Source organism: Acanthopagrus latus, chromosome 19 (assembly GCF_904848185.1).
Source record: "Acanthopagrus latus isolate v.2019 chromosome 19, fAcaLat1.1, whole genome shotgun sequence".
Taxonomy (NCBI): domain Eukaryota; kingdom Metazoa; phylum Chordata; class Actinopteri; order Spariformes; family Sparidae; genus Acanthopagrus; species Acanthopagrus latus.
In genome coordinates, this window is record NC_051057.1 from 9,765,159 (window position 1) to 9,792,411 (window position 27,253).

At 41.1% G+C, this 27,253-nt stretch overlaps 1 protein-coding gene and 1 long non-coding RNA gene across 10 annotated transcripts in view; one reads left to right on the plus strand and one right to left on the minus strand.

The window, feature by feature from the left end:
• Positions 1-3,171: 3,171 nt before the first annotated feature.
• Positions 3,172-11,756, minus strand: slc35b3 (solute carrier family 35 member B3). Of its 6 annotated transcripts, none has more exons than XM_037079584.1 (11): positions 11,599-11,729; positions 10,334-10,415; positions 9,963-10,199; positions 9,356-9,477; positions 8,999-9,153; positions 7,002-7,109; positions 6,650-6,747; positions 6,384-6,476; positions 5,895-6,006; positions 5,580-5,649; positions 3,172-4,244 (listed from the first exon to the last, which is right to left on the minus strand). In XM_037079584.1, the coding sequence occupies exons 3-11, from the start codon at positions 10,176-10,178 to the stop codon at positions 4,094-4,096; spliced, it is 1,125 nt and encodes a 374-aa protein (XP_036935479.1). In that variant the 5' UTR covers positions 10,179-10,199; positions 10,334-10,415; positions 11,599-11,729; the 3' UTR covers positions 3,172-4,093. The 6 variants fall into 6 exon arrangements, with proteins under 6 accessions (XP_036935479.1, XP_036935482.1, XP_036935481.1 ...); XM_037079587.1 differs by having other exon boundaries at positions 10,334-10,361; positions 11,599-11,704; XM_037079586.1 differs by lacking the exon at positions 11,599-11,729 and adding an exon at positions 11,160-11,378 and having other exon boundaries at positions 10,334-10,361.
• The window catches only part of LOC119008874, a 95,623-nt gene continuing 79,863 nt past the window's right edge, over positions 11,494-27,253 (plus strand). For all 4 annotated transcript variants that reach the window (XR_005071580.1, XR_005071581.1, XR_005071578.1 and 1 more), the window contains exons 1-2: positions 11,494-11,629; positions 24,146-24,250. This is a non-coding gene — a long non-coding RNA (uncharacterized LOC119008874). The remainder of the gene's footprint in view (positions 11,630-24,145; positions 24,251-27,253) is intronic.

Consider the following 27,253-nt stretch of genomic DNA (forward strand, 5'->3'; position numbering starts at 1 on the left):
GTCGGGCCACATATTATATTGCAACCTATCTGAAGTGGACCGCATATTATATAGCAGCCTATTTGCTGGGATGATGAGCTCCGGACACCTCCCATTATTTATTAGGAAGGGCTGCAGCCATGTGAGAGCAGGGGTGGGATGGCCTAGGTTACCAGGTGTGTATGTGTGTGTGTGTGTGTGTGGGGGGGGGGATGGAGAATGGGGGCTTGGATGATGAGGAGGAGGAAGGAAAGAGAGATAAAAAAAAAAAAGTAAAGTCTTTGTGAATCTATTTCTATATATATATGTATCAAGAATTTATTCCTTCCCTTAATGTTCTTTAAATATATGTTATATCAAACAGGACATACCTTGATTATATAAGGAAACAGTTCCACACATTTACATTTTATCATTTCATAGCCCCACTAAAGACACCTAAAGTCACTTACAATTAAAAAAAAAAGGAGGAACTGTTTGTCGAAAACAATAAAAAAACAGCTGACTTCACTGGATGGCAAATTCCTGTGTGGCTTTGAAAAATGGTCCAAATCCTCAGCGTTCTAACAGGGGTCAGCCTGCTTTGTTAGGTGTGTTCTCCTGGTGCTAAAAGACAAATGATGTACTTTGCCTTAGGTCAACTGGGCTTTCCCATCCCATAATGACCTTTCAGGGAGCTGGAAGAGAGCAGCCATTCCCACAGCGATGAGGCAGTACTGTACGCTGCACATCGGAGGTGTATATAATGGCAAACTAATGTTTTAACGCCGCGATGTGACCTCTCGACCTCTAATGGACTGTTTCACTGTTCATCAATCATAAAAAGAAAAACCCCAGCAGTGTAGTGAGGCAGTGCGTGTCATAAAAACGGCCTCTCGGAGAAAATCTTCTCCCCATTTTGTGCTCGTGTGAAATCAGAATCGGCAGCCAAACAAGAAAGCGTCCAAAGTCGTTTTCTGTTTTCAATTCCGTTACATGCTCCCAGTATGTTCAACAGCCGCCACTTTGCTTTTTTGGAAGACAAACTTCTCACTCTGTGTGTGTGTGTGTGTGTGTGTGTACCGCTGTACTGCCAAAGGTTCCCCGGAGGAGTGAGGATCTCTGTCAGTTTGTCATCAGACACAAGCTGCCAAATTTTATGAAATACCAAATTACTAATTGGCCCAGCGTTAGGTTTCCCGCCTGGAAGTGAGACTGTAATATCTGGGCCTCTATTAGGATCACAGAGAGAGCCACACTCAACGGCCTCCTGCTGAGCTGGCAAGTCTCTGTCATTTCACACCATGCTATGGCAATGATACACATACACACACACACACACACACACACACACACACACACACACATAAAGCGATCAACGAGGACAAAAGACTTTTCCTGTTTTCCTGTTTATTCCTGCAGCTTACTTGAATGTTTCTTTGGTCGGGCCCTTTTTTATAGGAGGCCAATTAAAAACGAAGCGTACCAGATTCCCAGCACTGAACATGTGAACTGTAACATATGCAATATAACACTTTACTGACCTCTGGAAAGAAAATTCTCCTGCTGCCCGTATATCTCCACTGAGAGGTCAGAATGCATAGTCAGCAGACAGAACGTCAGCGCTGGATTGGTGCTCCGGGGCGCTTCAACAGGGAGGATTCTGGGTTCACGGATGAAGGACGGTGTTCTCTCATCACTTAGCGACCCTGCGGCTAACAGCTTATTTATGCCAGGACAAATAATTTATATTTTGTGGACATTTATACGCAGTGAAATAATAAATCAGAGTTACGGTGGACTTTACTTTGTATGTGAAGATTTACGACTGGAATCAAGACACCAGTTCTGACTGAAGACTGCGTTGCATCATCAGAAGGGCTCTGCCTTGTGCTATATGATAAACGGTCAACAGGACTGGACAAGCACAGATCTCTTACGTGATGACTATCTGCACACTGGGTTGCATTTGCCCTACTGACAGCAGATGCACTGTGGTATTTAGATTGAAATGGGGACTGAGAGCCGTGTTTCTGTGGGCTCATCCAGAATGTAGCATCGCCTTGCATCTCTCGATTAAAGGCCTGTGGGATCTTTGGGATTATTGCAGAAAATAAACTCTGTGGCTAACACGCGTTTATGAGATTAACTCGTTTGTAAACAAAATGTCTTTTAAGGGTGCAATATGTAAGAACTTAGTTGAAACGTATCAAAGGAATGTAAAGAGGAAACAGTGTTGACAGTCATGACTGTCTGCGTCTACTGAAGCTACCATGAATTTGACAGGTTGCTGATTCTCACATTTTGCACCTGTAAAGCCTAAATGCAACTGCCTGAAGTAAATGCACGACTTCAACATTACCACCACCACTACACTATATAATTTGATCAATTTAGAAGTTGGAAAGATGATGGTGATGTTTAAATTCCACCAAGAACTTATGTATTTTAATTTGGCCTCTTGCTAGAAACTGCAAGGGCACATAAAAGCTTCAAAATTCCTGTGTGGGGTATTTATTGATATATTTTACGTCATAGAACAAAATGTAAAATTGTCTTTAGCTTGTGTTGACCACAGCCATTATTTCAGGCATCAACCAAAGACCCAGAAGAAAAGAAGAAAGGTCCAGAAGATGCAAAAATGCTTTCTCAGGTCCGGGTTTAAGGACTCATTCTCTATTAAGTGATGGTGTTGTAAACATGAAAGACAGGAAAAAACAAGTCAAAAAAAGTTATTGGTACAAATGCCATCTTCACTGAGTTATAGAGAAGTAAAAAGAAAAAAAAAAAAAAGCTTAGAGTAAATCTCAAAATGACATAATTGAACGGGCCAACAGAGGAAACTGTAGTGTTTTGCTGAAGGAACCAGGTGTGAATTTCATTACATCATCGCCTACACAAATGGAGGCTGGTATTCATGTGAATGACTGATACACACACACACACACGCACAAGATGGATCCAAATGAATAGGACAGCCTCGGCACAGGCACAGCGAAGACTGCTGTTTATTTTCTGTCTAGCAGTGCTATCTTTTTTTAGGACTCCTAATCAAACATGCCTAAGGCCACTGGGTGGATAAACACACACACACACACACACACACACTCACACACACACTTTGGCAATATATCAACTCTTCTCTCAAGCGGTGCAAGGGGAGAGAATAAGGGTAGGCTGACGAGAGACACACACACAAGCACAAAGACACTGTACTTTAAGAGAAATGTCTCAGTTTGTTTTAATGTAAAAAGAATGGTACCCTTTCACCCAAACACATGGTTAGCAAATTATGGCAGTTGGTGTTTTTAATGTATTGATGTACAAAGGAGAGAATGTCTCCAGATTCCTAGAAATGTCACCATATGATCGCACAGATCCCACATGTTCAACGAAATAGGACAAATATAAATTACCAATAAACTTTGAAAAAAAGCCACTTTTTATCAAGACAATGATTATGTAAAACAAAGTTTAGTTCTGTCTTCCTGGCACATGCGAGGGCAAATATGCCTTTTTTTTTTTTTTTTTTTTTTAAATCAAGATGTTTTTTTTTCAGGGTGTGGGACAAACATTCATTTTCAGACATGACAGATTCACATGTCACTCTGTGCTATTCTCCTCCAACAATTCTGTTTTTTTCCCCAACCACTCAAGGGTTTAAGTCATTTCCAGTGCAAACTGTGCGATTTGGTTGGCTAAGGCGCTGGCTTCCCTTTAGAGAGTCTTTAAAGTCCTCAGTGTTGTCCTCCAAGTTTGGACTGTTCCTGTGGAGCTCTCAAGCACTGCTCAAAGAGCCCACTAGCATTGATCCCCTTGTAATAAAAACAGTTATGATCCTTCAGTTTGCTGCAGAGAGTTTGAGTTACACCAGTGGTGTGGCTGGCAGATAGAGATGGGATACAGCGACTCTATCACCCATTGTAGTTCAATCGTGTGTCAGCTGATTTTCAGGCTGGTCTGTGGTCAAACTCTGTACACCGATCCTTGGCTCGGTGTTGGTGGTGATGAGGTTTGTAACGTGGGGCACGTGCTTCATTGCATCCCCTGAACCAGGTGGGCTGGTTGGACTCTCCATCTGAACAGACGTACAGTCTGCCGGCGCAGGACTTCCACCACGTGCGTGGGTGCCCTTCTATACGTCTTGTGAGAGAAATCGGACTTTCTTTCCCATCAGCAGCCAGCTCCTGAGGTCCTTGATGGAAGGAAGCTTCATTTTCTCTCTGTTTTTGCTGTAAACATTCAAGAAGATGCCGAAGAGCACCAGAAGGCCGCCCCATATGTACCTGAGGAGCAAGAGACGGAAAGGTTACACAATAACAGGATGTACAGTGTGAAGATGGTCATTGAGCCACTTAAATTTCCCATATACGTGTTACATTTTGGAGCTTAAGACCACAAACAGTGCTGTGAAACAATGAGCAGGACCCTGTATTTTTGTTTATGTGACACAATACACATTCTTTTAAATGGCTATAATGACAATAAACACATCAATGGCAATAAAGAAGACTGGTAGCGAAAAATAAAAATACTGGTTTTTATGAAGAAGAAAATGCACTATGCATTTGATAGATCTCTTCTAGATGTGTTAGATGGACAATCTAAACACGTTCAGTAATTAAATACATGCTGATTCTTCTATACAGGCCATGAGAGGCCTCTAAATGGTTTGATGAATATGGAAATGATGTGACCTAATTAAGACCATTATGACTGCACTTTAAGAGAAAAGTCATGTCTATACTGGCAAAAAAGTACAAAGTATATGAAAAAAAAAGCCAGTTGTTGAACATCAGCATATCTAAATTTGTTATTGAAATCTGCCAATGGGAATTGCATAATGTCAGACATCTTATCCTTTACACACTCAAAGATTTAAGCGTCAGAATCAGTAACAGTGTTGCCAGATGGGAGATGTCAAACCATCAAACCAGAGGTTTAAAAAGATCATATTTTTGAAGATATTATTGTACGCGATTCGAAATATATCATTTTCCAGAACACATATTTGAACAAATTTTGACATGCTACCAACACTGGGTTGATTTTTTTTTCTTTAAGTGAGCTGTTGTAGCTATGATGTATGGGAGGTGGTGTCTGTAAGCCTTCCCTTTTATTTAATTTGTTATTGATCTACACTTAGCTCATGTAGAGTTTAGCACTTGGTCAAACTAGCTGTTTAGCAATACAAAAAAAATAATAAAAATGGTTTAGAAAGTGTAAACTGCAGCCAGGGAAGGGACTGCGAGTCCAGCAACGGTAGAGGGCACACACCAGCTGGAGGGAGAATGAAATTGGCCATGAAGATACAAAAAAAAGTTTTTCTATCTTGTGTTGAGTGTGTGCGTGCATGTCAGAAGTCACGCTGAAGAAACAGAGCAGAAGAGGTACAGCAGTAAACAAGACCCTTCTGACAGCACAGAGGAGGTGGTGGGTGAGCGAGAGTGGAGGGAGGACAAGGAGGAAGAGCAAGGTCTGAAAATGGTCTGAGGACATGAAAACCAAGGGGGCAGGGGAGCCAAATCAAGTTCCACTGTTGCAGTCAAAGGAGAGGTCGGTGTGGGCTCACTTTAAAACTAGAAGCAAACTGATCAAAGTCCAAAGGTGACGGTACTTACTGAAAAGTGAAAGGTTTTGCGAAGAACATGAAGGAAAGTACAATAGTCATGGCCTTTCTCCCAGTGGTCACTGCAAAGGAGTAAAACGCATTTGTGGTTTCTCTTAATTACAGACAGGAAAGTTAAGCTCAACAGATGTGACTTTCTAACAAACTCAAACAGACATCTCTAGTCTACAGCTGGGTAACAATTCAATTCTGTTCAAAAAAAAAAGGAAAAAAATATTGTGAATTATCTCAATTTTCTGTCCACACTAAAATTACAAATCAACTATTAATCTGATTATCCCATCATAAAGAAAGGAGATGCTCTGACCTGTTACTGCAACAAGGGCACCGAAGAGCTTGATCAAGGCCAGCACGAAGGAGATGCCAAAATAACCCGTGAGAGAGAAGAAGAATGCGTAACCGTACGTCTTGACTGGATGCTGGGAGGGAGGAAATCATTGAGTGTGTTTAACACAGAAACCTCACCAATCTGCAGTAACAGCAGGATTTACAGTGAGAAAATACACATCTTGATGGAGCATGCTGCTAAATTAAAGTGACATATTAGGAGGTCACGCAGGAGCACGAGACACATGATTGTAATTATTATTTGGGATGTCTTGTGCACATCCATAATTATCATACTATATATGACTAACTGTTCTGCATATTTTACATTTGGCTTTGGCTGCAAGTATGCACCTCACAGTATAGTTGCAGATGCATACAGTCAACAGCCTCTGTGATGGTATCAGTCTGTGGGCGGCCACATGAAGTGCCAGGGGTATCTAGCCCTACTGTCTTCAGGTGAACTCACCTCTGAGCAGAATGCCACTGCTGGCCCCAGCCCGCCCACACAGAGCAGGCCTGTCAGTATGTAGACGAAACCGATGGAGTACGAGTACAACACCTGTCAACACAACCCAGTCAGTGACATCGCATACAAAAAAAACACAAAAAACAAAACACTATTCTCAGAGCAAAAACATGGCTTTTTTTTCTGCACCTGCCTCCACTATTGTGTAAACAGATCCAATTTCCAATACACATACAAACTCTTTTTTTTTTTTTTCAACATGGTACCATTTCAGAGTTGGAGCCATTATGGAGTTTCATTGCTTTCTCCTGCACGTTTCCAATGGCTGCGTCTGCGCACAGTGCCAGGGAGATGAGGAGAACGCCTGCATGCCAAATACACATAAACATAAAAAACGTAGACAACTGAAAACAAATCGTGTATTTCAGCTGAAGCCATACAGGGAGAAGACAGCGGGCTTGACAGGAAAAATATATGCATATGAAAAAAAACACACGCCTTTTAGTAAAGACAAAATAACCATGCTGATATGGCGTGAAAATGTGGTTTCATCACTTACAGCATTACAGCATTTTTGTGAAACAGTTGTAGTCTGCTGTTGGATGGAGAAGAAAGTACCTGTGAGGTTGAAGCTAGGAGCCACTTTGCTGTCAGCTAGCGTAAACCAGATAAGTCCCAGACTCATGCAGAGGGCAGCAGACACATCGGCCAGATTATAGCGTTTACCTGGAACACAAGCACATAGATGTGAATCCTTTTGGATGTTTCTATCTGCAGTTCTGGAATCAGAAACTGAAGCTCCTAAAGCCTGTGAAATCACATTTGGACCCAATTCACAAAGGAGAAAACAAGGAATATGTTTTAGAGGTTATATCAGCATGAAATCCAATCTGAAATGTATGCAACTGGTGAGACTTCCAAAACCTTTTTGTAACATCACAAACAGAGAAACCAAACTGAGACATTGTGCAGGCAGAGAGTACTTCCCCTCCAGCACAGCTTGCGAAGAAATCTTCAAAAGGTGACCATTTATTTTTTAAATAAAAAGAAGTTGATTTTGAACTCAGGTAAAAATTTTACTAAAAGTTTTTACAGCGGGTCTTTCTTTTCAATTCAAAGTTTCGGAGGCTGTGCACGCAACAATGCACCCAAAAAAAAAAAAAAAACCCTGTGTGAAAAAGCAAAAGTTTGAGGAAAAAAAATAGAACAACAGGATGAAGGAGTCTTCCGAAAGCAAGCTGATGGATAGATGCCTTGAGGTTGACAAGGGGACGCAGCATCAGGTCGGCCGTGGTCGGCTTTGATTCCCCCCCGACACGCCTTTGAAGGGCCTCACATCAGATGCAGCCCCGCACCCCTCCCTTCATCCAGCCATCCCTCTCTCCAACTTTCTTTCCTCTTTGCATTCCGAGTGAACAAATTCTGTTTTCCCACTCGACCCCTTGAGGGACCGTGGGCCTCACATCTACCCATCCAGAGAGAGAGAGGGAGAGAGGGCATGAAAAAGAAAAAAAATGCACAAAACCTGTCTGACGCTGAGGACACAGAACCTTGAGAAGGCCGATGTGAGGATGAAAGCACAGACAGAACCGGGAAGAGCACGGCCGACTGGGCTCTGCCAACTGAAAACAACACACTTTGATAAAAGGGAGGTGCCGCATGTTGAAAGGTGGTCATTGCTTCAAAGGAAACATGTAAGATGACTGAAATGAGGTGTAAAATGTGACGATGGCTAAATCGTTTTAAGTTCAGTGCCATTTTTTCCTTGATGATGCAACATTTATTCTTTAGAAGTTAATTTATCTTCTGTATAAAAATGCTGATGATTTAGTCTCTTTGAGTTCTAAAGAGAAAAATCCAGTTCCTGACATGTTTTAACGGCTCAAGGCCCAATCCTCATCTCTTTGACCCTAATCATTTTGGATTAATTGACATTTATAGTTAAAGAGTTTGTCTTGAAGCTAAAAAAGGGATATTATTATCATGTTTTATTCTTGTGCCCACTTTGGACAAAAGAGAATGATTTTGAAACAAAGTAAACTTTGTTTTGGTACCGTACTGTGTCATCCAGACACCCCTCAGTTCATCCTCAGCACTTCACCATAAACCATAACTTTAGGTTAATCACTTATCCAGGTTGGATTAGTTGGAATCTGACCCAGTGACAGTCATTACGCCTAACTATTTAAATTACACAGAAATAGCCAATCCTCTTGATGACGGTCTTGTTTGCAGTACTGTAGGTCATACAGATGCATCAATACAATCACCAAATTAACGTTCTTAATACTGCTGTTGACTTTAAAATTTTGACTTCAGGTGATCAAAAGTGAGTTAAGATATCGCACACCCAAAGTAGACCTGGTTGACAAACCTTGTTTAAATGACAATTACAACAACTTATTATGACAACTTCAAAACCCCAGAATATAGGAGTCGTCTGCCAAACAATTTTTATACAGAGGAAGCCAGAGGCTTAAAGAGAGAGCTGCTGTCGACACACAATGACAGAGCAGCACATCTTAAGTACATAGTACAAAGAATCAAAATAATGTAAAGAAAAAATGCCCAAAAAAGAAAAATGTAGTTGCATATGTAAGGCTGGTTCAGCTTACCTTGTATAAACACTCCTCCAATCATGACTGGGATAAGTTTACAGCACTTGAAGATAACCTGGGTGGGGTAGTTCAAGTAGCCCAGGGAGGTATTGGACAGGCCCATAGTGCCCACTGTTAAAAAGGCTATAATCATGTAGGTCTTCCCTGGTATCCTGGAAGACAGCGAAATAAACACATTTCCTTATTAAACTGTTTCAGATGATTTAACAAACGTTTGTCAGCCCCAATTCCTCCAAAAACATCAATTAAAGACATAAACAGTCTATAAATATGGTTTGTTATGGGTGGAAGTCAAGAAGCTGGATAAACAAAAGAGGAATACTGCATGTCATGTGACAGCAGGAGACTATTTACCTTCTGCGCTTGTCCTGTGTGAGCTGAAGCTCCACGAGTCCGAACATGGAGTAGAAGCCAAACTGGACCAGAGTGAGGTACCAACCGAAAGGCTTGAATCCTTCTACGGAAAATATCAACTCCTGTGTGGAGAGACATACAGAGAGTCACAAAGCAGATAATGAGCTTTCTGAGGCCCACCTTGTAAAATACAATCATTCATATAAGGGCTACATTACACTGGAATGTAACTGAAATCGCTTTATGAACAAGTCCATCTTTGCATCAGCCAATCTGGAATCTTTTTTAAAATCATGTCAGGTAAAAAATCCAAACAAATGTCACGTTTCCATTACTTTATTATCAATAAAGCAAATAAAATCTAAATTCTTCTAAGACATCTGTATCTGTACCAGCATCTTTATCAGGAACAAACCTACACCAAGCTAAATTTGCTGTTTGTATTTGTACATGCAAACAGACACACAGAGCATGTAAAACAGCCCCATCCTTTCACTGGGACAAACTTGGTTACGTCATGATATTTTACCACGTGTGTGTGTGTGTGTGTGTGTGTTTGCTCAAGTGCATGTCTCAGAGGAACTCAGTTTGTTTCAGCCTGCGTTACCTGCAGGTATCCATAGATGAGGTAAAAGACAAAGACTCCAGCCACACAGATGAAGAACTGTGTGGGGGCACCAAAGCTGCTTAGGTTGATTCCTAGGACCCTCAGCTCCTCCACAGACTTTATGTGCGGTGACATCACCTCTGTGGATGATGGAATGGAGATCGAGATGTGCTTCCGTGAACTGTTGTAGCCCACCAGGCCATATTTGGCACTCATCGTGTCTGTGGCTGCTGGGAGCTATGGGAACACAAAGAGAGATTCAGGTAATAATTACATAGGACATCATTTTCTTCCTGCCCAAGCTGCAAGTGTTGGATCTTTCTTGTTAATTAGCAATGCAGATGCACTTTTTAAGCAGTAAAGTTACTTACATTAGGCACATAACCGAAGTGTAGAGACCTGAATGTAGAAGATGGAAGGGACAAACTTAGACACAGCTAAGCTTTTCCTCACCTGAACATAAAAAAAATAACCATAGCGACAGCGTCAACACTAAGACCTGTTCAACTTGTTGCACAAGGGAATCATGCTGAAAATAGAGGATCGGGTGAAGCAGCTTTCTGTAGTGTTTGAATATGGGCATGGATTTTGTTTGTTATCTTATTCAAAAGACGTGAGCACAGTGTAAACACTTGCCAGCCAGTCTCTGTGACACTGCAGACACTACACAGGACTGTGTATATTATCCTTTCTGTTCTTTTTTGTATTACTGATCAGAGCCCCTTCCTGGTTAGTAGTAACAGTGTTTATGTTGAAGGCAGTGTTTAACATGTATACACATTCAGCTCTGATTGTAAGGGTGAGTGTGAGTGGAAAAAAAAACAATTATATATCTGTGCTCTGCAGTCAAAAATATTAATCCAAGACACTACACCGCTGCATAACAGTCATCTGAATATCCCCGAAATTGTAGATTGGTTGTAGCTGACTGACAGTAACATTTCAAACATGTTATGCGATTAGAGAGTAACATAGCCACTTACGTTACCTAGGCTGCATGAAGCAGCGGCTGCTAATGCCTTTAGTACCGTTAAGCGCTATCATTTAACTAGCTAGCTTATTTTAAGCACTCTAACACAAGCGGTAATCCCATCGGTAACACTGCCATTGTATGACTCGCTTACTATTAGCGACTTATTTCAACCCTGACATTGATTTCTCTGCCAAACAAGCAGGCTATAGTAGCAGGTTTGTTACCTTTAACAACACTTCCGGGTTTCTTTACGTTAGCGTATCCCCTTCTTCAGAGGCGATCCCAAAGAAAATCGTCTCCCAGGACATGGCGATTTCATCTTGCGCACATTTCGAGCTTTTTCACGCTCTTCCTCTTCAATGACACACTGCACAAAAACACGCCGAAAAGCCTGTTAGCCTGCTAAACGCCGCCTGCACTTGCTGCAGTGGCAGAGGCAGCCAACAACTTCCGCTCCTCTGACGACCTCTGAACTGCGCTGCTATTGGTCTACGTGGCCATGCGCTGTGGCAGGTGAACAACGTTATCGGCGGTGTATTTAAAGTTGGTGTTAAATGTGTTAAACTAAATTAACCTGCGCCATTAGCACTGGGTCGGAAAGTTAACGCAACCATTTTAGTTCAGTTAAAACGACACAGTGTCACGACGGTCTGCACGTCTTACCTTTGTTGAAGGATCCATCTGGAGTTATACGGTGAGTTTGCTGCCTCCTGTCATCACAACATTAGCGCCAACGTTTAACACCAGCGAGTTTTGCTAGTTAGTCCAGTTTAGCAACACGGGTCCGTCATGTGAGAAGGTTCTTCACGCATGTTCCCCCTCCAGCTTATGGATAGCATGTATTAATAGTTCCGTTCGAAGTTAAGAGGACAGTTTAATTATTAAGTTGATAACAATGTGAGCCCAGTTTTTCTTTTCCTTTCTTTCTGTATTTTTTTTAACCTAAAACCAGAAGCCTGAGGGCAGTCGAGAGTGTAAAAAGTAACCAATTACACGTACTTAAATACTGTACTAGATTATTTCAACATTCAAAAATAAATATGACTTTTTATTCCACTACTCTTTTTTGGTACATCTATGGTTGTGTGCACATTAAGAAAATACATTTTTACAGATGCATTTGTACACTGAACTATCAAAATATATTTGCAAATTATATATTAAATATACCAACAAAATATATAAAACATGTATTGAAATTAGAAACCTGTTAACCAGCTACAACACTGAAATACTCTTTATAGGCTGACACATCAGAAACCAATGACCATACATATCAGTTACAATAATTTATCACTGATGGTGGCCGTTCTGTTGCGTGATGACCTTGTACCTTCTTGCTGCTTATACTCCTGTACCTTCATTTTTTTTTTTTTTTTTTTTTAAATAAAGGGGTCCACCTACATGGCCTTTTCAGGGCCGAAACCGATGATTAGAAATCAAGGAAACCAATAAACGATTTTTGGAACCAGAGTTGATTTTGCAGGAAGAATGAAAATCTTGAGTGTCAACATTTAGAGCAACCAGTGATGTGATGCGATTAGAGCTGAAACGATTACTCGAGTAACTCGAATAATTCGATTACAAAAAATAGTTGAAGCAAAATCTCTGCCTCGAGGCTTTGTTTAATTCCTATCACCCGTGTTATGTGGCTTGCTTAGCTCAGGGATCATTTTTCCACACGGACTCTTATTGCGGACACACACCACTGCGTTCAGAATTGAGTGATGTGACTGCGCGATGGCAGAGAGCCAGGAAACCGTCCGTAAAAGACAGAGAATGTCCAAGTTTGGGATCATTTCACACTCAACAATGATTCAACATCTGAACTGAAAGCATCCAGTGTGTTGCAGACACAAGCTAATGTAAACACTGATGTTAGCTAATTTAATGTAGCCTTCCATCGCTAGTTAGAACGTATGGTATTTGTAGAGGCTGTAGCACATGACAGCTGCGAGATGGAATAAATAACTATGTTTTTTTCAGGAATAAAAGCCACTTGCTTGGTCTATTTAACAGGCCTGTCATTTTCGTTATGCATTTTTTGGTACTGTTTAATCATACAAAATTATTTTTATTAGATTACTCAAATAATCAATGGGATGATCGGTAGAGTACTCAATTCTACAAATATTCGATAGCTGCAGCCCTAGATCTGATGTGTCTTAAGTATGTCCTTGCTATTTTATACTTCCTCGCTACTACATTTATTTCATACATTCAGTTACTAGTTACTATGCAGATTCATCTCATTTTGGTGTTTATAGGCTATTAATTGTTATGTGTCACCAATCAGACAGGGTTGTGGACAGGACACAGGATGCTGCATTGGAGCACATTTTAAATTAGTTTATTTTATTGGCAGTCATCTGACAGAAAAAATCACACATACTGAAAATCGGAAAGACACTGAATATCAGGCCAGTAATCAGTCTATCCTAATTCATTTTTTTTTTTTTTACATCATGTTATTGCTATATATTTTCCAGTGAAGAATCTACAGTGAATCCACAACCATAGTCAAAGAAATAATGCCCTGTAAAAAATGGAATGGAAAAAGTGCACAGAACTGAAACTGAGGATCAAAATAATATTGAGATTATTATATTCAGGTGTCATGTTGATATTGTGGTCAGGTGGACCAGCTCTATCCCTGCAACTTCCTCTGTTCATTCCTTCCTGTCATTCCCTCATTATGTCCAGACTGCTTCTTCTCCCCTCTCTTCCTCTCAGTCTTTCCCATCAACTCCCCTCCTCCTCCTCCTCCTCCTCCCCCACACAGTCTTGTCCGTATATGCTTCTCTCTCTCCAAATCCTTATTGCATTATTCCCTACTCTCCGGTCTTCTGTTCTGGCTCTGTGTCTTGGCCATCTCATATCCCTGTCTCTCCCTCTTTGGCTTCCCCCAGCACAAGGCATGAAACTCTCTTTTACCCCTCCATCCCTCCCCTCCCTCTTCTAGCCGTCTTTTCTCCCTGCTGTCCAATCTCAAATCCCTCCCTCTGCCACCCCCCCTTCCTCTCCTCTCTCACTTTCTCCCTCTCCCTCTTTCTCTGTCTCTCTCTCTCTCTCCCCCTGTCCTCTCTCCCCAGCCAGAGGTTAATACACTCCAGGATGGCATTATTTCCTCCCCGGCCCTCTGACAATATAAAAATTCAGAATGGACAGCTCAATCCCTCTTCCATCTCAGATTTGATTGTAATGGTATTGCCTCCTGTCCCTGGGAGGCCCCTGCCGCCTAGCCAACCCGGCCTTTATGACACTAAATGGCTGGGCTACAATTTTTCCATCTATTCAAAAAATTCTGTTAATAACTCATTTGGAATGAGACGTCTGCACTCCCTGGGCCGTCTGTGGCCAGGTCTCTCACCCCTCAGCTCACAGGGGTCACAATATACAGAACAAGATGCAGGGCTGAATCGCAAATGTAAAAGGTTAATTAATCTCTCTGAATTTACAATCCCATTCCCCCCTCATTCCCCTTGCACTCCAATTGACAGTCCCAAAGAGACAAAAATGTCATATTTACAACCTCGCATGGAGAAAGTGCTCAGCGAGGCACGGCAGTTGAGCGCAGGCGCACGGTCCGTCCGACCACTTTCTCTTCTCCCCCGTCCAACTTTACAAGTGTGGTCATTCATCACATGTGATGGATTTATGTAATAAAACCCATTTCCTTTTCCCATACGATCCTATTAAATAATAAAATAATTATTTATTGATTATTCAAAAAGGTACATATGCGCGGGTAATGGCTTTGTACCACACCACTGGACCTGCAATAAATAAAGCAGGCAGAGAGAGGGCTTGAGAGAGACAGAGGAATAAAGCAGGGGGAGAGAGAGAGAGGGAGAAATGAAGGGGAATGAAATGACTTTTGAACCAGTGAAATCTGGATCCAATATGGCCTCTTGCAGCGCGGATCAGGAAGGACATTATTCAATCTTCAGGAGGCTCATATGGGAGCGCGACCTATGAATGGTTTTGATATACTATATAGAGCATAGAAATTAAACTAGACAACTGCGTGAGTGTCCTGCACAGAGTTTGTGTCTCAGATCGGATCATTTGTTGTGCTGAAAATAGTCTTAAACCCCAATAAAGCATCTGTATGAAAATAAAGAATGAGATGCATTTTATACTGGTGAGATTTTGCATGATCAATCAAGGCATCGCATTTGATAAGTAAAAAATGAACACCCAATGAAGCAAATAATAAAAACCCCTACTGAGTTCAAAGATACCAATAAGGCTTTTATAATCATTCACACGCATCTAAAATGTTTCTTTTGGATCTTTTTGCTAAAAAAAAGCACTTCTTGGGGTTTAGTGAACTTTCCAGCCAGGCATTTCTGTTTTTATTTCTTTAATCTCTTTTACAAAAAGACAGATTATACACACATATAAACATCTACTCCCTTGTAATGATCCTTCATATTATTTATTCAACATGAGTATCATGGAAAGCCCCCTATCCCCAACAGTGGATCATTTCAAAAGGAGACACTTTAATGTCAGCCACATATTACATTGAGGGCTTCTTAATAACCCATTTGTGTTTGGTCTTATCCTCGGCTAAAGTGCACTCGCTCTCCGCTGTCTCTTTCCTGGGCTTGTCTCAAGCCTCCTGCATGCTACGGAAAACAGATGCTATCTCGGCTATATTACTTCTCAAAGCACTCATATCCTCTCCCATGTTATTTTCTTTGATCTGCTAGGCTTGCTGCTCTTACATTTTTCTTTCCCCTCTCGTCTCACGCCCTCCCCTCCACCTCCACCTCCTCCTCCTCATCCCTCCCCCCCATCCTCTATCCTCTCTGCCAGTGACCAGAGAGCAGAGACAGACCGGCCGGGCTGGTTAGTGGTGGCTGTGGATGATTTTAAATTCAGCTCATCTGTTCTCTGTCATCAGAGGGCAAGGGGTGCACGGTGGGTCGGACCTCTTGGATTCTCCATTTAATATGCTTCTACCATCAGCGGAGCGCTTCATATCAGGGCTGAGGGTCAATTTACATTCAGTCAACAGTCCATTAGATTCAAAACAGGAACTCAAGCTGCAGTTGTAATACTAAATGCAAGAGGATGTTTAAAAAAAAAAAATGAAAAAAAAAATTATAAACTGCTATTTCTACTACTACTATTGGTTATGTTACCCATGTTTCTATTTGTTGGTTGGTTTGTCAGCAGGATCACACAAAAACTAATAAACAGATGTCCACCAAACTTTGAGGATGGTTCTCAGCAAAGAATAGACCCCATCCAGATGAAGGGGACCGATCCAGAAATTTTTAACCACTGTCTTTTAACATTGGTTATTTTGTGAATTTGTCTAGGGATTTGTGAAGGATATAGATGAAAAACTGTCCTCTACTTGGTGCCATTATAGTTAAGTGAGAGTCAACTATATGTGTTTTTTACAAGGCTGAAATATTTTAACTGATGTATGTTAACTTATAAGTATATTAGCAATAACCAATTTGGTAACAATTCTAATAATTAAATAGTCTTGAAGATATTTTTTTTAAAACAAAAGCAATTTCACTCCAGAAATTTGAACACTTGCTGTTTCACATGGTCTGCAATGAGTTTTGGGCTGTTGGTCAGAAAAAACAAGTTTGAATATGTCGACTTGTGCATTTTGAAAACTGGAATCATCAAGCTGAGAAACCAAACAATTAATGTGGTTAATTAAGAAAGCGTCCATCAGATTAATATATACCAAAATAATTTTTAGTCGCAGCCAGTGTTTATGCCTTTTTCTCCAATTACTTTTTTTTAGTCAAGTGTTTTTGAGTTGATAAAAGATTGATAGTCAAACTTTTTTTCAGCCATTGCTGCTCTTCATATCTTAGTTTGAATGGAGCTTTAAATGGTAGATCCATTAAAAGTGTGTCTTATCAGCACCTTAGCTACACACAGGGACAATGTACAATCAATTCAATACAACATCCCTGTCTTAAATGATCCCTTTTACAAAGATTGTCAGAAATTATATGTTTATTAATGAGATCATAATTAACGGTGGGAAGTGTTTCAAATTTATTGTCCCTGTTTAATACACGTGGGAGGCAGAACATTAGAAACACCTCTCAGTGTAATTTACTTGAGTTGTAGTTCTAGTTCTTACAACAAACTAGTTGTTTGATTGCATTAGACTGTACCGGTTAATGCAATCAAACGACTGTACCAGTGTATCTCATGAAGTACTGAGTGTATGTAATACCTCCATGGATAAACTACAGTTAAGTGACTGCACCTCCAATTTCTTGGAGGACGCCACAAACCTCCTGACAGCTGTACTGCTAACGCACAGAATCTCTGCAGCTCTAGTCATGAATTTTAAAAAACTTTTTAAATGGAGTCATCGCCTTTTTAGTTCTTTTGGCCATACCTATTTTTTAAAAATATCCATAAATCATTAAGCATAGAGATGTTGCCTATTCATAAGCAATTAAAATAAATGAACAAGTCTCTTAATCCAGAATCAAACAGCGAAACAAGGAAAGGGCAGTAAAACTGCAAACTCACAGTGCACTAAAAGTTAACCCAGCAGTTGCTGGGGTGTTTAGCTAAGTTAATGAGGATGCTTGCACACACGGTTACCTCTGTCTGCACACAGGTCATAAGCAGCAACAGCTGAGTGAATAGGTGACACTTGGGGCAGGCACAGGAGACCGTCGAGTCTTTGGCTTTCTTATGAGCAGCCAGGAGGGGGAACCATCCCTCTTTGCATGTGTGCTCACAAGAAAGGAAAAAGAAAAAGTAATTAAGCAAACAATTTACCAGGAATTGTGTGTCTGCTTATCCAATCTACCATATTCGCTGTTCCTCTCATACATATAGACAGGAAACAGGGAGGGGGGATGTTGTTTGTTGTCTCCTCAGAGTGACGGTAAATGACACACATGTTTCATTGCCCATTCATTTAACCTGCGCTGTGCTTATGAAGAGAAAGGGATTGAGAAACAAATTACGTAGTGTCATTTAATTAGAAGTTTTGCTGTGAGCAATAATCCTGTTTTTTTTTTTTTTTTCCCTCATAACCTTTAACTACTTAATGGATTTGAGAAGCTATTACCTTTCAAGATTTCTGTTTTTAATTATTTGGAGTATTGTCACAGATATGAAATGTCAATCACACACCAGGATTAAAGCTGCGGTTTGTGCTGGGATATTATTTACTTATGGATTGAAGCTGGAGGAGCTCCTGCTGTTGACAGGTTGTGCGAAAAACAAACCAAATTGTGCAGTATGCAAACACTCTGCTCTGTGGCCTATTTAGCCTCTCACATTCATTTATCCTTATGCACCCATTTACTATTTAACATAGCCTCATCTTAAACCCACAGAGGCAGGTATTTACATAGATATTAACATTATATTTATGATAGCGGCACGCCATGGTAAATCTCAGAGTAATATTAGAAATACGCCTGTGTGAGTCTTGGATCAGATTATTATAATGACTCAGTTTTAATATGTACAAACTCAATTTATAGTTTCCTTCCTTTGGCGTTTTTACTGTAGGTGTGCTTGTGTATAAATATAACCCATGAAGAGTGTGTGTGTGTGTGTGTGTGTGTGTGTGTGTGTGTGTGTGTGTGTGTGTGTGTGTGTGTGTGTGTGTGTGTGCAGCAGAGGACCTAACTCTCACCCTGATCACGTTTAGGCAACACTGTGAAAGTGGCAGACAGAGTTTGTTTAGTTTCCCCTGGAGGACATCGCAGTTCCCTGCCAACAGACCAACCCACGTGCTGTGACATCAGGCCCGGCTGTGTGTACATGAATATCGCCTTAAATACATGCTCCATGTGAGGTACGCTTGATTTATTTTGCCAGACATTCACAGGACCATGAGGGCATGTGCGTCGAGCTTAAATCAACGCTCCTCGCATGAGCTCACACGGGCAAAATCATATATTTTGAATGCTTAAGTGGATCAAAACATATGTTTGGAGCACCTGATATAGCTCGTCTGGAAGTTTTTACTTGAGAATGTCTAGGAGGATAAATGAAGCGCACCTCGAGCGGTTCAAATATTCAAAACCTTATTCAAATAGATGTTTTCACCCGGGTTTGACACGGCTCTTAGGCTGGCGTGTTGGCTCCTCAGACCCCCCATGGCACGGGGCATGTAATCATCCTGAAAGTCTCTTTGGGTGTCTGCACTCTCATAAAGCAGGAAAATGGATCGTGTGGCCCAGGAAGGGAAAATGAAAGAAAAGGAGAATGAAATTACAGACCTGGCTGACTGCACAAATCATGCATATCATGTTTTATGGCTTGCCAGAAGAATTCAACACCTGTGGATCACCGTAGCTATAATTGTACACGAACGCACCGGGATGGGGGGGTGGGGTGGGAGGAGAGCTGCGGTTTGTGTGTCACTGAATATGTGAGTGAGAGTGTGTGTGCCTTGGTAGGTGTCTGTGCAAAGTATGTTTTTCTTGGCATCGTCGGGTTTTAGAGACAGAGGGAGGACGATAAAAGAAAGTTACGGGAACGCCTGTTGTTCACTTCTTCAGTACATCCTGGGTGAGCCGCCCACAGCCCACAGGGCTCGCTCACAGAGCCTTCATTTACCATTGTAATTACCCTGTTTATTTACCCTACCTGCTTTTGGTGGTAAAAACGGGGGCCAATTCATCAGATCAGGACAATTTGGCCTTGCTTTGGTCTTTGCCATTTACTTTAATTAAATGAGGCAATCAGTGAATCATAAATCAGGATCCGTGTGACCACTGGCTCTGTTTGAACCTGGTCTGCTTTACAGCTAACACACCTTAACCTACAATAGACACACAGGAGCTACTATAGCTGCTGAGCCTGAGAATTCACCTTTCAACCAGATACACGTAAACCTGCAGTGACAGTTAAATTAATTGACAACTATTTTGATAATTGATTTTTTTAAAAAAAATCCCTTATTCCAGCTCTTTAAATATGATTTTTTTTCTTAATTGATTAATCAATCAAATAATCAATGGATTAATCAAGACTAGGGATGCACAATTATCACATTTGTTATGGCCCAGTGCAGTGTCCATAACGTTAAAATGTGTGACAAATCTCGATTATAAGTAAGTACTGTGGCGCTGCAGAGACCCTTGCCTTTAAATTTTATTCTCCACTTGTAAGAGGACGTGTTTGTTTGCTGCAGACCCCAACACATATTACTTCATCGTCATCATCTTTGAACATTTTATTTCAGGAAAAATGAAAACTGGGATGCAAAAATGATTATTTGCATGAATCGTAAATCATATCACAATGGCAACATTGACGCTGGAAATGATTGTTATCTGCAGCCGTAGATGCATGCTGGATTGACCTCTCCATTTCCATGCAGAAAACACATAATCTTTAAAATCCTGTATATGCCTTATTTAGCTGATTTCTAAGTTTACAACACTTCTCAAGTGCAGATGGACGTATACAGGATGTGTGAACGAAGGCTAAAACCTAAATAAGATGACAACGCGGCGGATCGAAGCGTCTCCCCTCGTCTCCTCCCCTCCCGCTCCCTCCCCTCTGCCGCGGATGCTGATGCTTGAGTCAAATTGATTACACCACTCCATCTGCATCATGACCGGCCTCCTCCTGTGTTTTGCCGCCTCTGCCTACAGCACAGAGTTAGTGTACAATTACATATAGTTTAATATATCTGCCTGAGCACCTTTAAATAAGCATCACAAGTCCACAAGGTGATTTGTCTTCCAGCCCCATTACTCCATTGTACATCTTGATAGCCAGGGATCGCTCCTAGCTATGTTTAAGCATTAAATAGTGTATTATTATTTCACATAAATCAAGCTGAGATGTGAGGGGGGTATTCATAAATTTTGCATTTCTCACAGACAGTATTTTAAAGCTGTTCCCTCTCTCTCTCTCTCTCTCTCTCTCTCTCTCTCTCTCTCTCTCTCTCTCTCTCTCTCTCTCTCTCTCTCTCTCTCTCTCCCCCCTTCGCTGCCGCTGCTCTGAATTTTGAGACTAAAGCAATTCTGCCGCCTGCACTTGATAGTACATTAAAGATAGGCGTATCAGGGAGGTATATTCAAAACAACATGTAATGCAGTTTAGATTAAGTTTGAGTTGCTCGAACACATTCATCACGGCGCTGTTTCCATAACAAGTACCCTTGCCTTCCCTCGGTGACGCATCCACACACATGAACCATTACCGTCGGAGAACACTGTATTGTTATTGTCATGAATAATGGTGGAAAACACTAATAAAAGCCCATTCATCATAATATTTTCCCAGTTAAGCGCGGCTACTGAATCTCTTATCTGTTACTCGACAATGAAAGGGTGAAATTAAATTTAAAGGTGAGCGTTTGCCGTCAGCCTTTTGCTTCAACACAAGTGCCCCTGAACACCCCCACCCCCCCAAACACCGACTCGGATATTAGTCCTGTGTTTGTGCAAAGCGTCTGCTGAGGAAATGACTTCACTCAGGAAACTGGATGTCAGCTTCACACACGGGCAGGAGAGCTGCCAGAGTTCCAGTCAGGCCGACAACACGTTCTTTTCTCAGCTCGCTCTCCAGTTGAGTGTAAAGCCACAAAAAAGTGACAAAGGAGGAAATTGGACTCGCCGTTATTTTGGTTACTCCGAGGACACCTCGCACATTCGATTCTATTTCCTGTCTGTTGCCTAGCATTCTGATTGGCACTGAAGTGCAGGGTATGGGGTGCGAGGCAAAACCTAATAGAAGTCTGAGGTTCTCTTTCATTAGGCACCTGGAGGTTCTGTGTGCCAGCCCTGGTCCAGGATCAGCACTTTGCATACAAGGAAAAGCTGCGTTCGAGTTTATGTTCTCTCTAGAATTAACGCCCGACTTCAATCAAATGATGGCCATTTGTTGAGAATGTGCTTCTCATTTTCACCCGACCTGACACGTGTAATAATGTAAAAGGATACAGGAGACTTTATGAGCGAAAATAAAAAGGATGGTCCAGAAGTTAAGCCAGTCATCTTCTAAAATATGTCCAGAATATTACCTCAGCCCTCCTTGATGCTGATGCTGAGCGTAAATCAGCCGCCACCAAATTGTTTAAATAATGCAAAAGTCTCATAAGTTTGACTTTTGTGATTTCATGCTCGCATTGCAACCGTACACCACAATTAAACCTAATTTTCACTTTTAAAACATGCTTATCATTTCCTGCACATAATAATTATATGACCCACTGGCCTGGGGGCTTCAGCGTTGCAGCAAAGTCAGTAAAAAATCTTGTAAAAGTCATTGCAAATTGGAAATTGACTAGATGCCAGGACAGTAAGTTTAGTATTGGTGGGGGGGAGCGAGGCAAGAAAAAAAAATGTCTTTGAACTAGTTTTCGCTTGCAGAAAATATCGCTTCTGGGTTGATATTCTTTCTGAAGTGTTTCATGGCATCGAGAATTAAGAAATAAAGCGCAGCGCCAAATGATTCAGTGAAAAGATGGCACACACCCACAGGTATTCTGTTCACATGACATCACCCTGTGTAAAATTGACAACTTCATGTTTTTTTAACCTGTTTTTTTAATTTTTTTTAAAATTTTTTTTTTAAACTAGGTGGGTTCTTTGTCTTTGAGGGAGTTATTGAAGCGAGGAAGCAGCAAGCAGAAATGAAAGTTATGGAGGCTATCAATCACAAACCTCTGTGAAGCGACATCAGTAAAACATTTTGTTTCATACTTTATGTGAAGATAAAATGCTTTAACTGATTGCTCGGTGTTTTTCGTGACTCAGACGTATCTTTGCTGTGAGAGCCACATCAAGGTTCATGCGAATGAGATCTCTATCTGTCTACCTCTCCCTTCGTTCCTGTAGAAGAATGCGATCTGACCTTGACATGTGCAGGCTGGCTGCATGCTTCCCTCTCAGTGCACCCTTACCTCAGCTCGTGAACTGGAAACTTTACTCCTGTCATCCCTCTCTCTCATGATCACTCCGCTTCCTTATGCCCTACACGCACACAGAGCACACACACACACACACACACACACACACACACACACACACACACACACACACACACACACTGGCAACAAATACCTGGGAGGATAAATGCTCAGTTAAATTGAATAAACATAATCCAGACATGCTCCATTCCTGCCTGTCTGTCATGAAGAACTTACACAGGGATGCCTGATTCCATCAGTTGAAGACACAAAATGATGGGAAAAGATACGAATGCAAAATGTAGATGTCATCTGGAGGGCCAGTGTTGGATAAAGGATTATTCACAGCTCTTGTGATCAACAGAATTTTAATCAAACATCAGATAATCAGCGATTTTACTGAACTCATTTCATTGCTTCCTTTGTTATCTGTTGATGACAGATACCAGTATGTATCGGACACATTCACACACGTGTTTCCTCTGTTCATTTTCAGTCGTCCCTGACGTTTCCCAAAAAGTTGGATATTCATTTCATGCGCGTCTTCACCCAGTTGCATTTAAAAATGCGCCGAAAACATCGGCCAACTTTGCTTTTGGCAGCGCGACAGCATGTGTTACATGAATGTCGGGAAAATGCGTAAACACAAAAAGTGAAGAGCAAACCCTGCCCACCTCTTTGTGCACGGCGCGCTGCGATGTCCTCTCATGTTAAAACAAAGCATCTGCCTGTCTATCATCTTAACCATAGGCAGTCTGGGTGGGGCAGGATTCCAGTCTTTTGAAGTGAACTTGTCATGGGAAATCTGCATCACTGGGGCTCAGTGCAATCACAGGCTCAAGATTAATTGTTTGCGGTGCACCACTTCAAACGGGCTTTAGACACTGCGCTACGGGATGAACTTTCATAACACCCGTCGTCGCACACACACGCACACACACACACACTAAGGTAAAGTGGTAAATACTATATGTTCACATTCATGTGTGGCTGTAAAAACACACACACACATGCTCGCACACATACATCTTTAAATACAAAAAAAAGATTGTTTGTTTACTTTGAAAATAACATACACTTACATATTTACAAATGTATAAAATGACACTTTAATGTGTATTGACAAGTAACACCCCCTCCAACCTCCAAATACGCGCACACACACGTACACACAAGCATGCACGACTCCAAACAGGCTGCAGTAACACAACATTAAGCGGTTTTCTCTTCTCTGTTATCTCCAGCTTCCTTTTTGCCCTTTGGTTAAACATTCTCTTGGCATGCATGATCTCATTTAACTTTGATTTCCTCTTTTTCCAGGACGGCATCCTCGGTGGTTCCAATTTCCAGCCCATTCCCCAATTTTCAACCCCAATGACAGACAACACACGCTTGAACGGCTGTTTCAGCTAAAGAAGGGAATTGGTAAGTGATGATTTTAAATGCTGTTTAAGATAAAAAAAAAAAAAAAGGAAGAGTTTCGAGCAGATAAGGATTTGCCCGGGTGGTGAACAGGAAGCTCGGAGATACTGTCTGAATGTGCTGTTGCAGTGGCTGCATACCACAGATGTTGAAGTGACGTTGCTGAGCTTTAGGAAACATTGCTGCAGACTTTTATTTGCTTGACAGAAACTATGTTTTTTTATCTAAATGGAAGTTAAGTTAAATTAAGACAATTGTTTACTTCAGCCTTTATGTGTTTTTTTTTTTTCTTAAAGTAAAGTTATAGAATTTTTTAAAAAGGTAGTTACATTAAATATGGTGTACAAATGTTCATAAAACACTGTAAAATATATATTTTAAATGATTTTGACTTTAATGCAAATAAAATTGACATGACATGATCTGATGTCCCTGGTTTGTGAACTTTGTTAATTATAATTTTTTGTTTCGATAAAGTTTTTAAAGGAATCCCTGAAAAAGTTGTGTCTAAGCCACTCTGACTGAAACAGTCATGGGACGTCTGAATAGTTTAGATTGATTTGTAAACAAGTGCAGAAATTACTTCACTTCAAGTTGTGTTGCAACATTTGCTTTGTGCATTTTTTGCCTAAATAATTCTGAACGCCACACATTACCCCATTTTTATTTCTATTTTTCAGTCGGTGCATCTAAATAAAAATGTTAACTATTCCCCAATGAAATTAATAAATTATTTTAAAAAAAGTTTCTGTCACAACATAAATACAGAAAATTAAAACTCTAAAATTTAAGCGTCACTATATTTAATCTTCTGTGTGTTGACGGCGCCCGACACAATCACAATATTGACTTAATTTGTTCCTGATTAACCTCTCGAGTGTGGAGAATGTGTCCAGCATGAAGGACTTTTTTGTTGATTGAAAAGAGCAGCTCATTGTAGGGCTTTAAATGCTTTGTGTAATCCCCTATAACCAATCCCATGAAGCCAAAGGATTCTGAAAATCTGTTTTCAGCACATTTTGAGTAGGAGCGAACCTGGGAATTCTCTCTCTGTCTCTCTCCCCAACTCTGTCATGAAACAGAGCACCCCATTTCCATATCAATCGGATTAGTTCCAAGACCAGGGAAGTAGGAGTAATGTAAGTAACCGTACAAATTTAAATATAGGACATCAAAAACATTGTTAGGCATTCATTTATTTTTGAAGCAGCCCTGGCTCTCTGTGTCTCTCTGTGACGATGAGATGAAAATGCATCTCTCCGATTTTTAGTTTTCATTTTATTTTGAAAGGTGCTTAACACTGCAGTATTTCAAACATGTCATGTGTGCCGCGGCGCCGCTGTTCCTGTGTGCTTAACCTTCCTGTGAAATGAATATGTCGCATCCAGCGATGCACTTGTTCAGAATGCAACATCAGAACAATTTCAGGTGGGCAGCGTGCACACAGGATGATTGTTTTTGAACATTTGTGTGTAAAGCGGTCGACTCCTGGCTCCTGCGGTGTTGACGCCAGCTGGTGCCGCGCAGTCATGCTTTAACATACGATTCGTAATGTATTGGCACATACATAGTTTCAGACTGACTTGCCTTTGGAATTTGGTGTATATAAAAAAAATTGCAATGGCCTGCTATCACCAAAATTCTGAAAAAATAAATAAATAAATAAATAAATAAATAAATAAATAAATAAATAAATAAATAAATCCGCAATTGTTGTTAAAAGTCAGGGGAATATTTGTGAATGAAAGTTTATTTCTTCTTCTTCATTTATCTATTTTACATAGACCGTGAAGTCTGTCCATTTCTGTGTGTACTGGTGTGTGTGTGCGCGTGTGTGTGTGTGTGTGTGTGTGTGTGTGTGTGTGTGTGTGTGTGTGTGTGTGTGTGTGTGTGTGTGTGTGTGTGTGTGTGTGTGACAGAGATTATTCAGCAGTCTGTGACTCTGCTGACTGATCTGACCAGCCGGTAGCTCCCTGCCCGGATGCAGAGATGGATAAATGGATGTCTGCCTGTGCTTCCTCAGCCCTTTATGACTTAGCCTGTCTCTGTGTAATTGAAAAACTAGCTCGGCTCTGTTGTCCTGGGATTTTTTTCTTCCCTTTTCTATAATGCAGCTTCAAAACAGGAAAACCAATAGTGGGAATAGACCCCTGAATGTAATTAATTTTGTGGGGGCGGGGGGTGAAGGGGGGAGGTGGTGGGGGGAGGTACTATTATTGCAGGAGGAAGAATTCTAATCAGTTGCAGATTCCTTCCTGTTTGGTTAGCGTGACCGTGGCCAATTACAAGTGAACTCTGTGTTACAGTTTCACTTCCTGTGCTACCCAAAGAATGGACTGAGGGCCGGTGGTGCAGAGCACCGACGGAGGAGGACAGAAGAGAGGGAGAGAAGTGATAGAGAGAGACAAAATGAGACACGTGAAGATGAGACTGCAGGAAAGTAGACAGGGTGGAGGAAGGGGAAGGAAAAAAAAAGCAGAAAAGGGGGGGGGTGAAATCTCCGGCCAGATCTAAGGTGCACAGACACGAAGGCACATACGTCCTTTATCCAGCTAATATAGAACATGACATGTGGTTTACGAAGGAAATGAAAGGATTTTGGCCCTGACTTCTTTCGCTGCTCGAGCCGTTCTCAGGTAAAGCCTGAAACTGCACTGCAACAGACCAAACTTGAGTCACAAATGCAATAACGCATAACTCAATCATTGCAGCGATGTTATCGAAAGACACAATTTGGCATTGCTGTTTTCCCCCTAAATCGAATTAAACCACCGGACTAAACAACTGAATGACAATTGCTAAGACATACCTGAATTTGAATAAAGTGTTCTTTTTTTTTTTCTTCTCCAGCATGTAGAAGTAACTCAATATGCTATGGTACTTCCTAGGAAATTCTCCATGCTTATTAAGCCAGATACCGATTTTGCTAAAGGCTCTCCCAGCCAGTAGTTTACACCATATTACAGCAACAGGCTCACAACGTCAATCATGCGCTTTTTTTTTCGG

What these genes read in the sequence shown, in the direction of transcription:
- slc35b3 (XM_037079582.1), bottom strand. An exon ending in ACACAGGACAAGCGCAGAAG is followed by an intron (nt 9,154 to 9,355) that starts GTAAATAGTCTC and finishes GCTGTCTTCCAG; the next exon opens with GATACCAGGGAAGACCTACA. An exon ending in TGCCCTTGTTGCAGTAACAG is followed by an intron (nt 5,650 to 5,894) that starts GTCAGAGCATCT and finishes ACTCCTTTGCAG; the next exon opens with TGACCACTGGGAGAAAGGCC.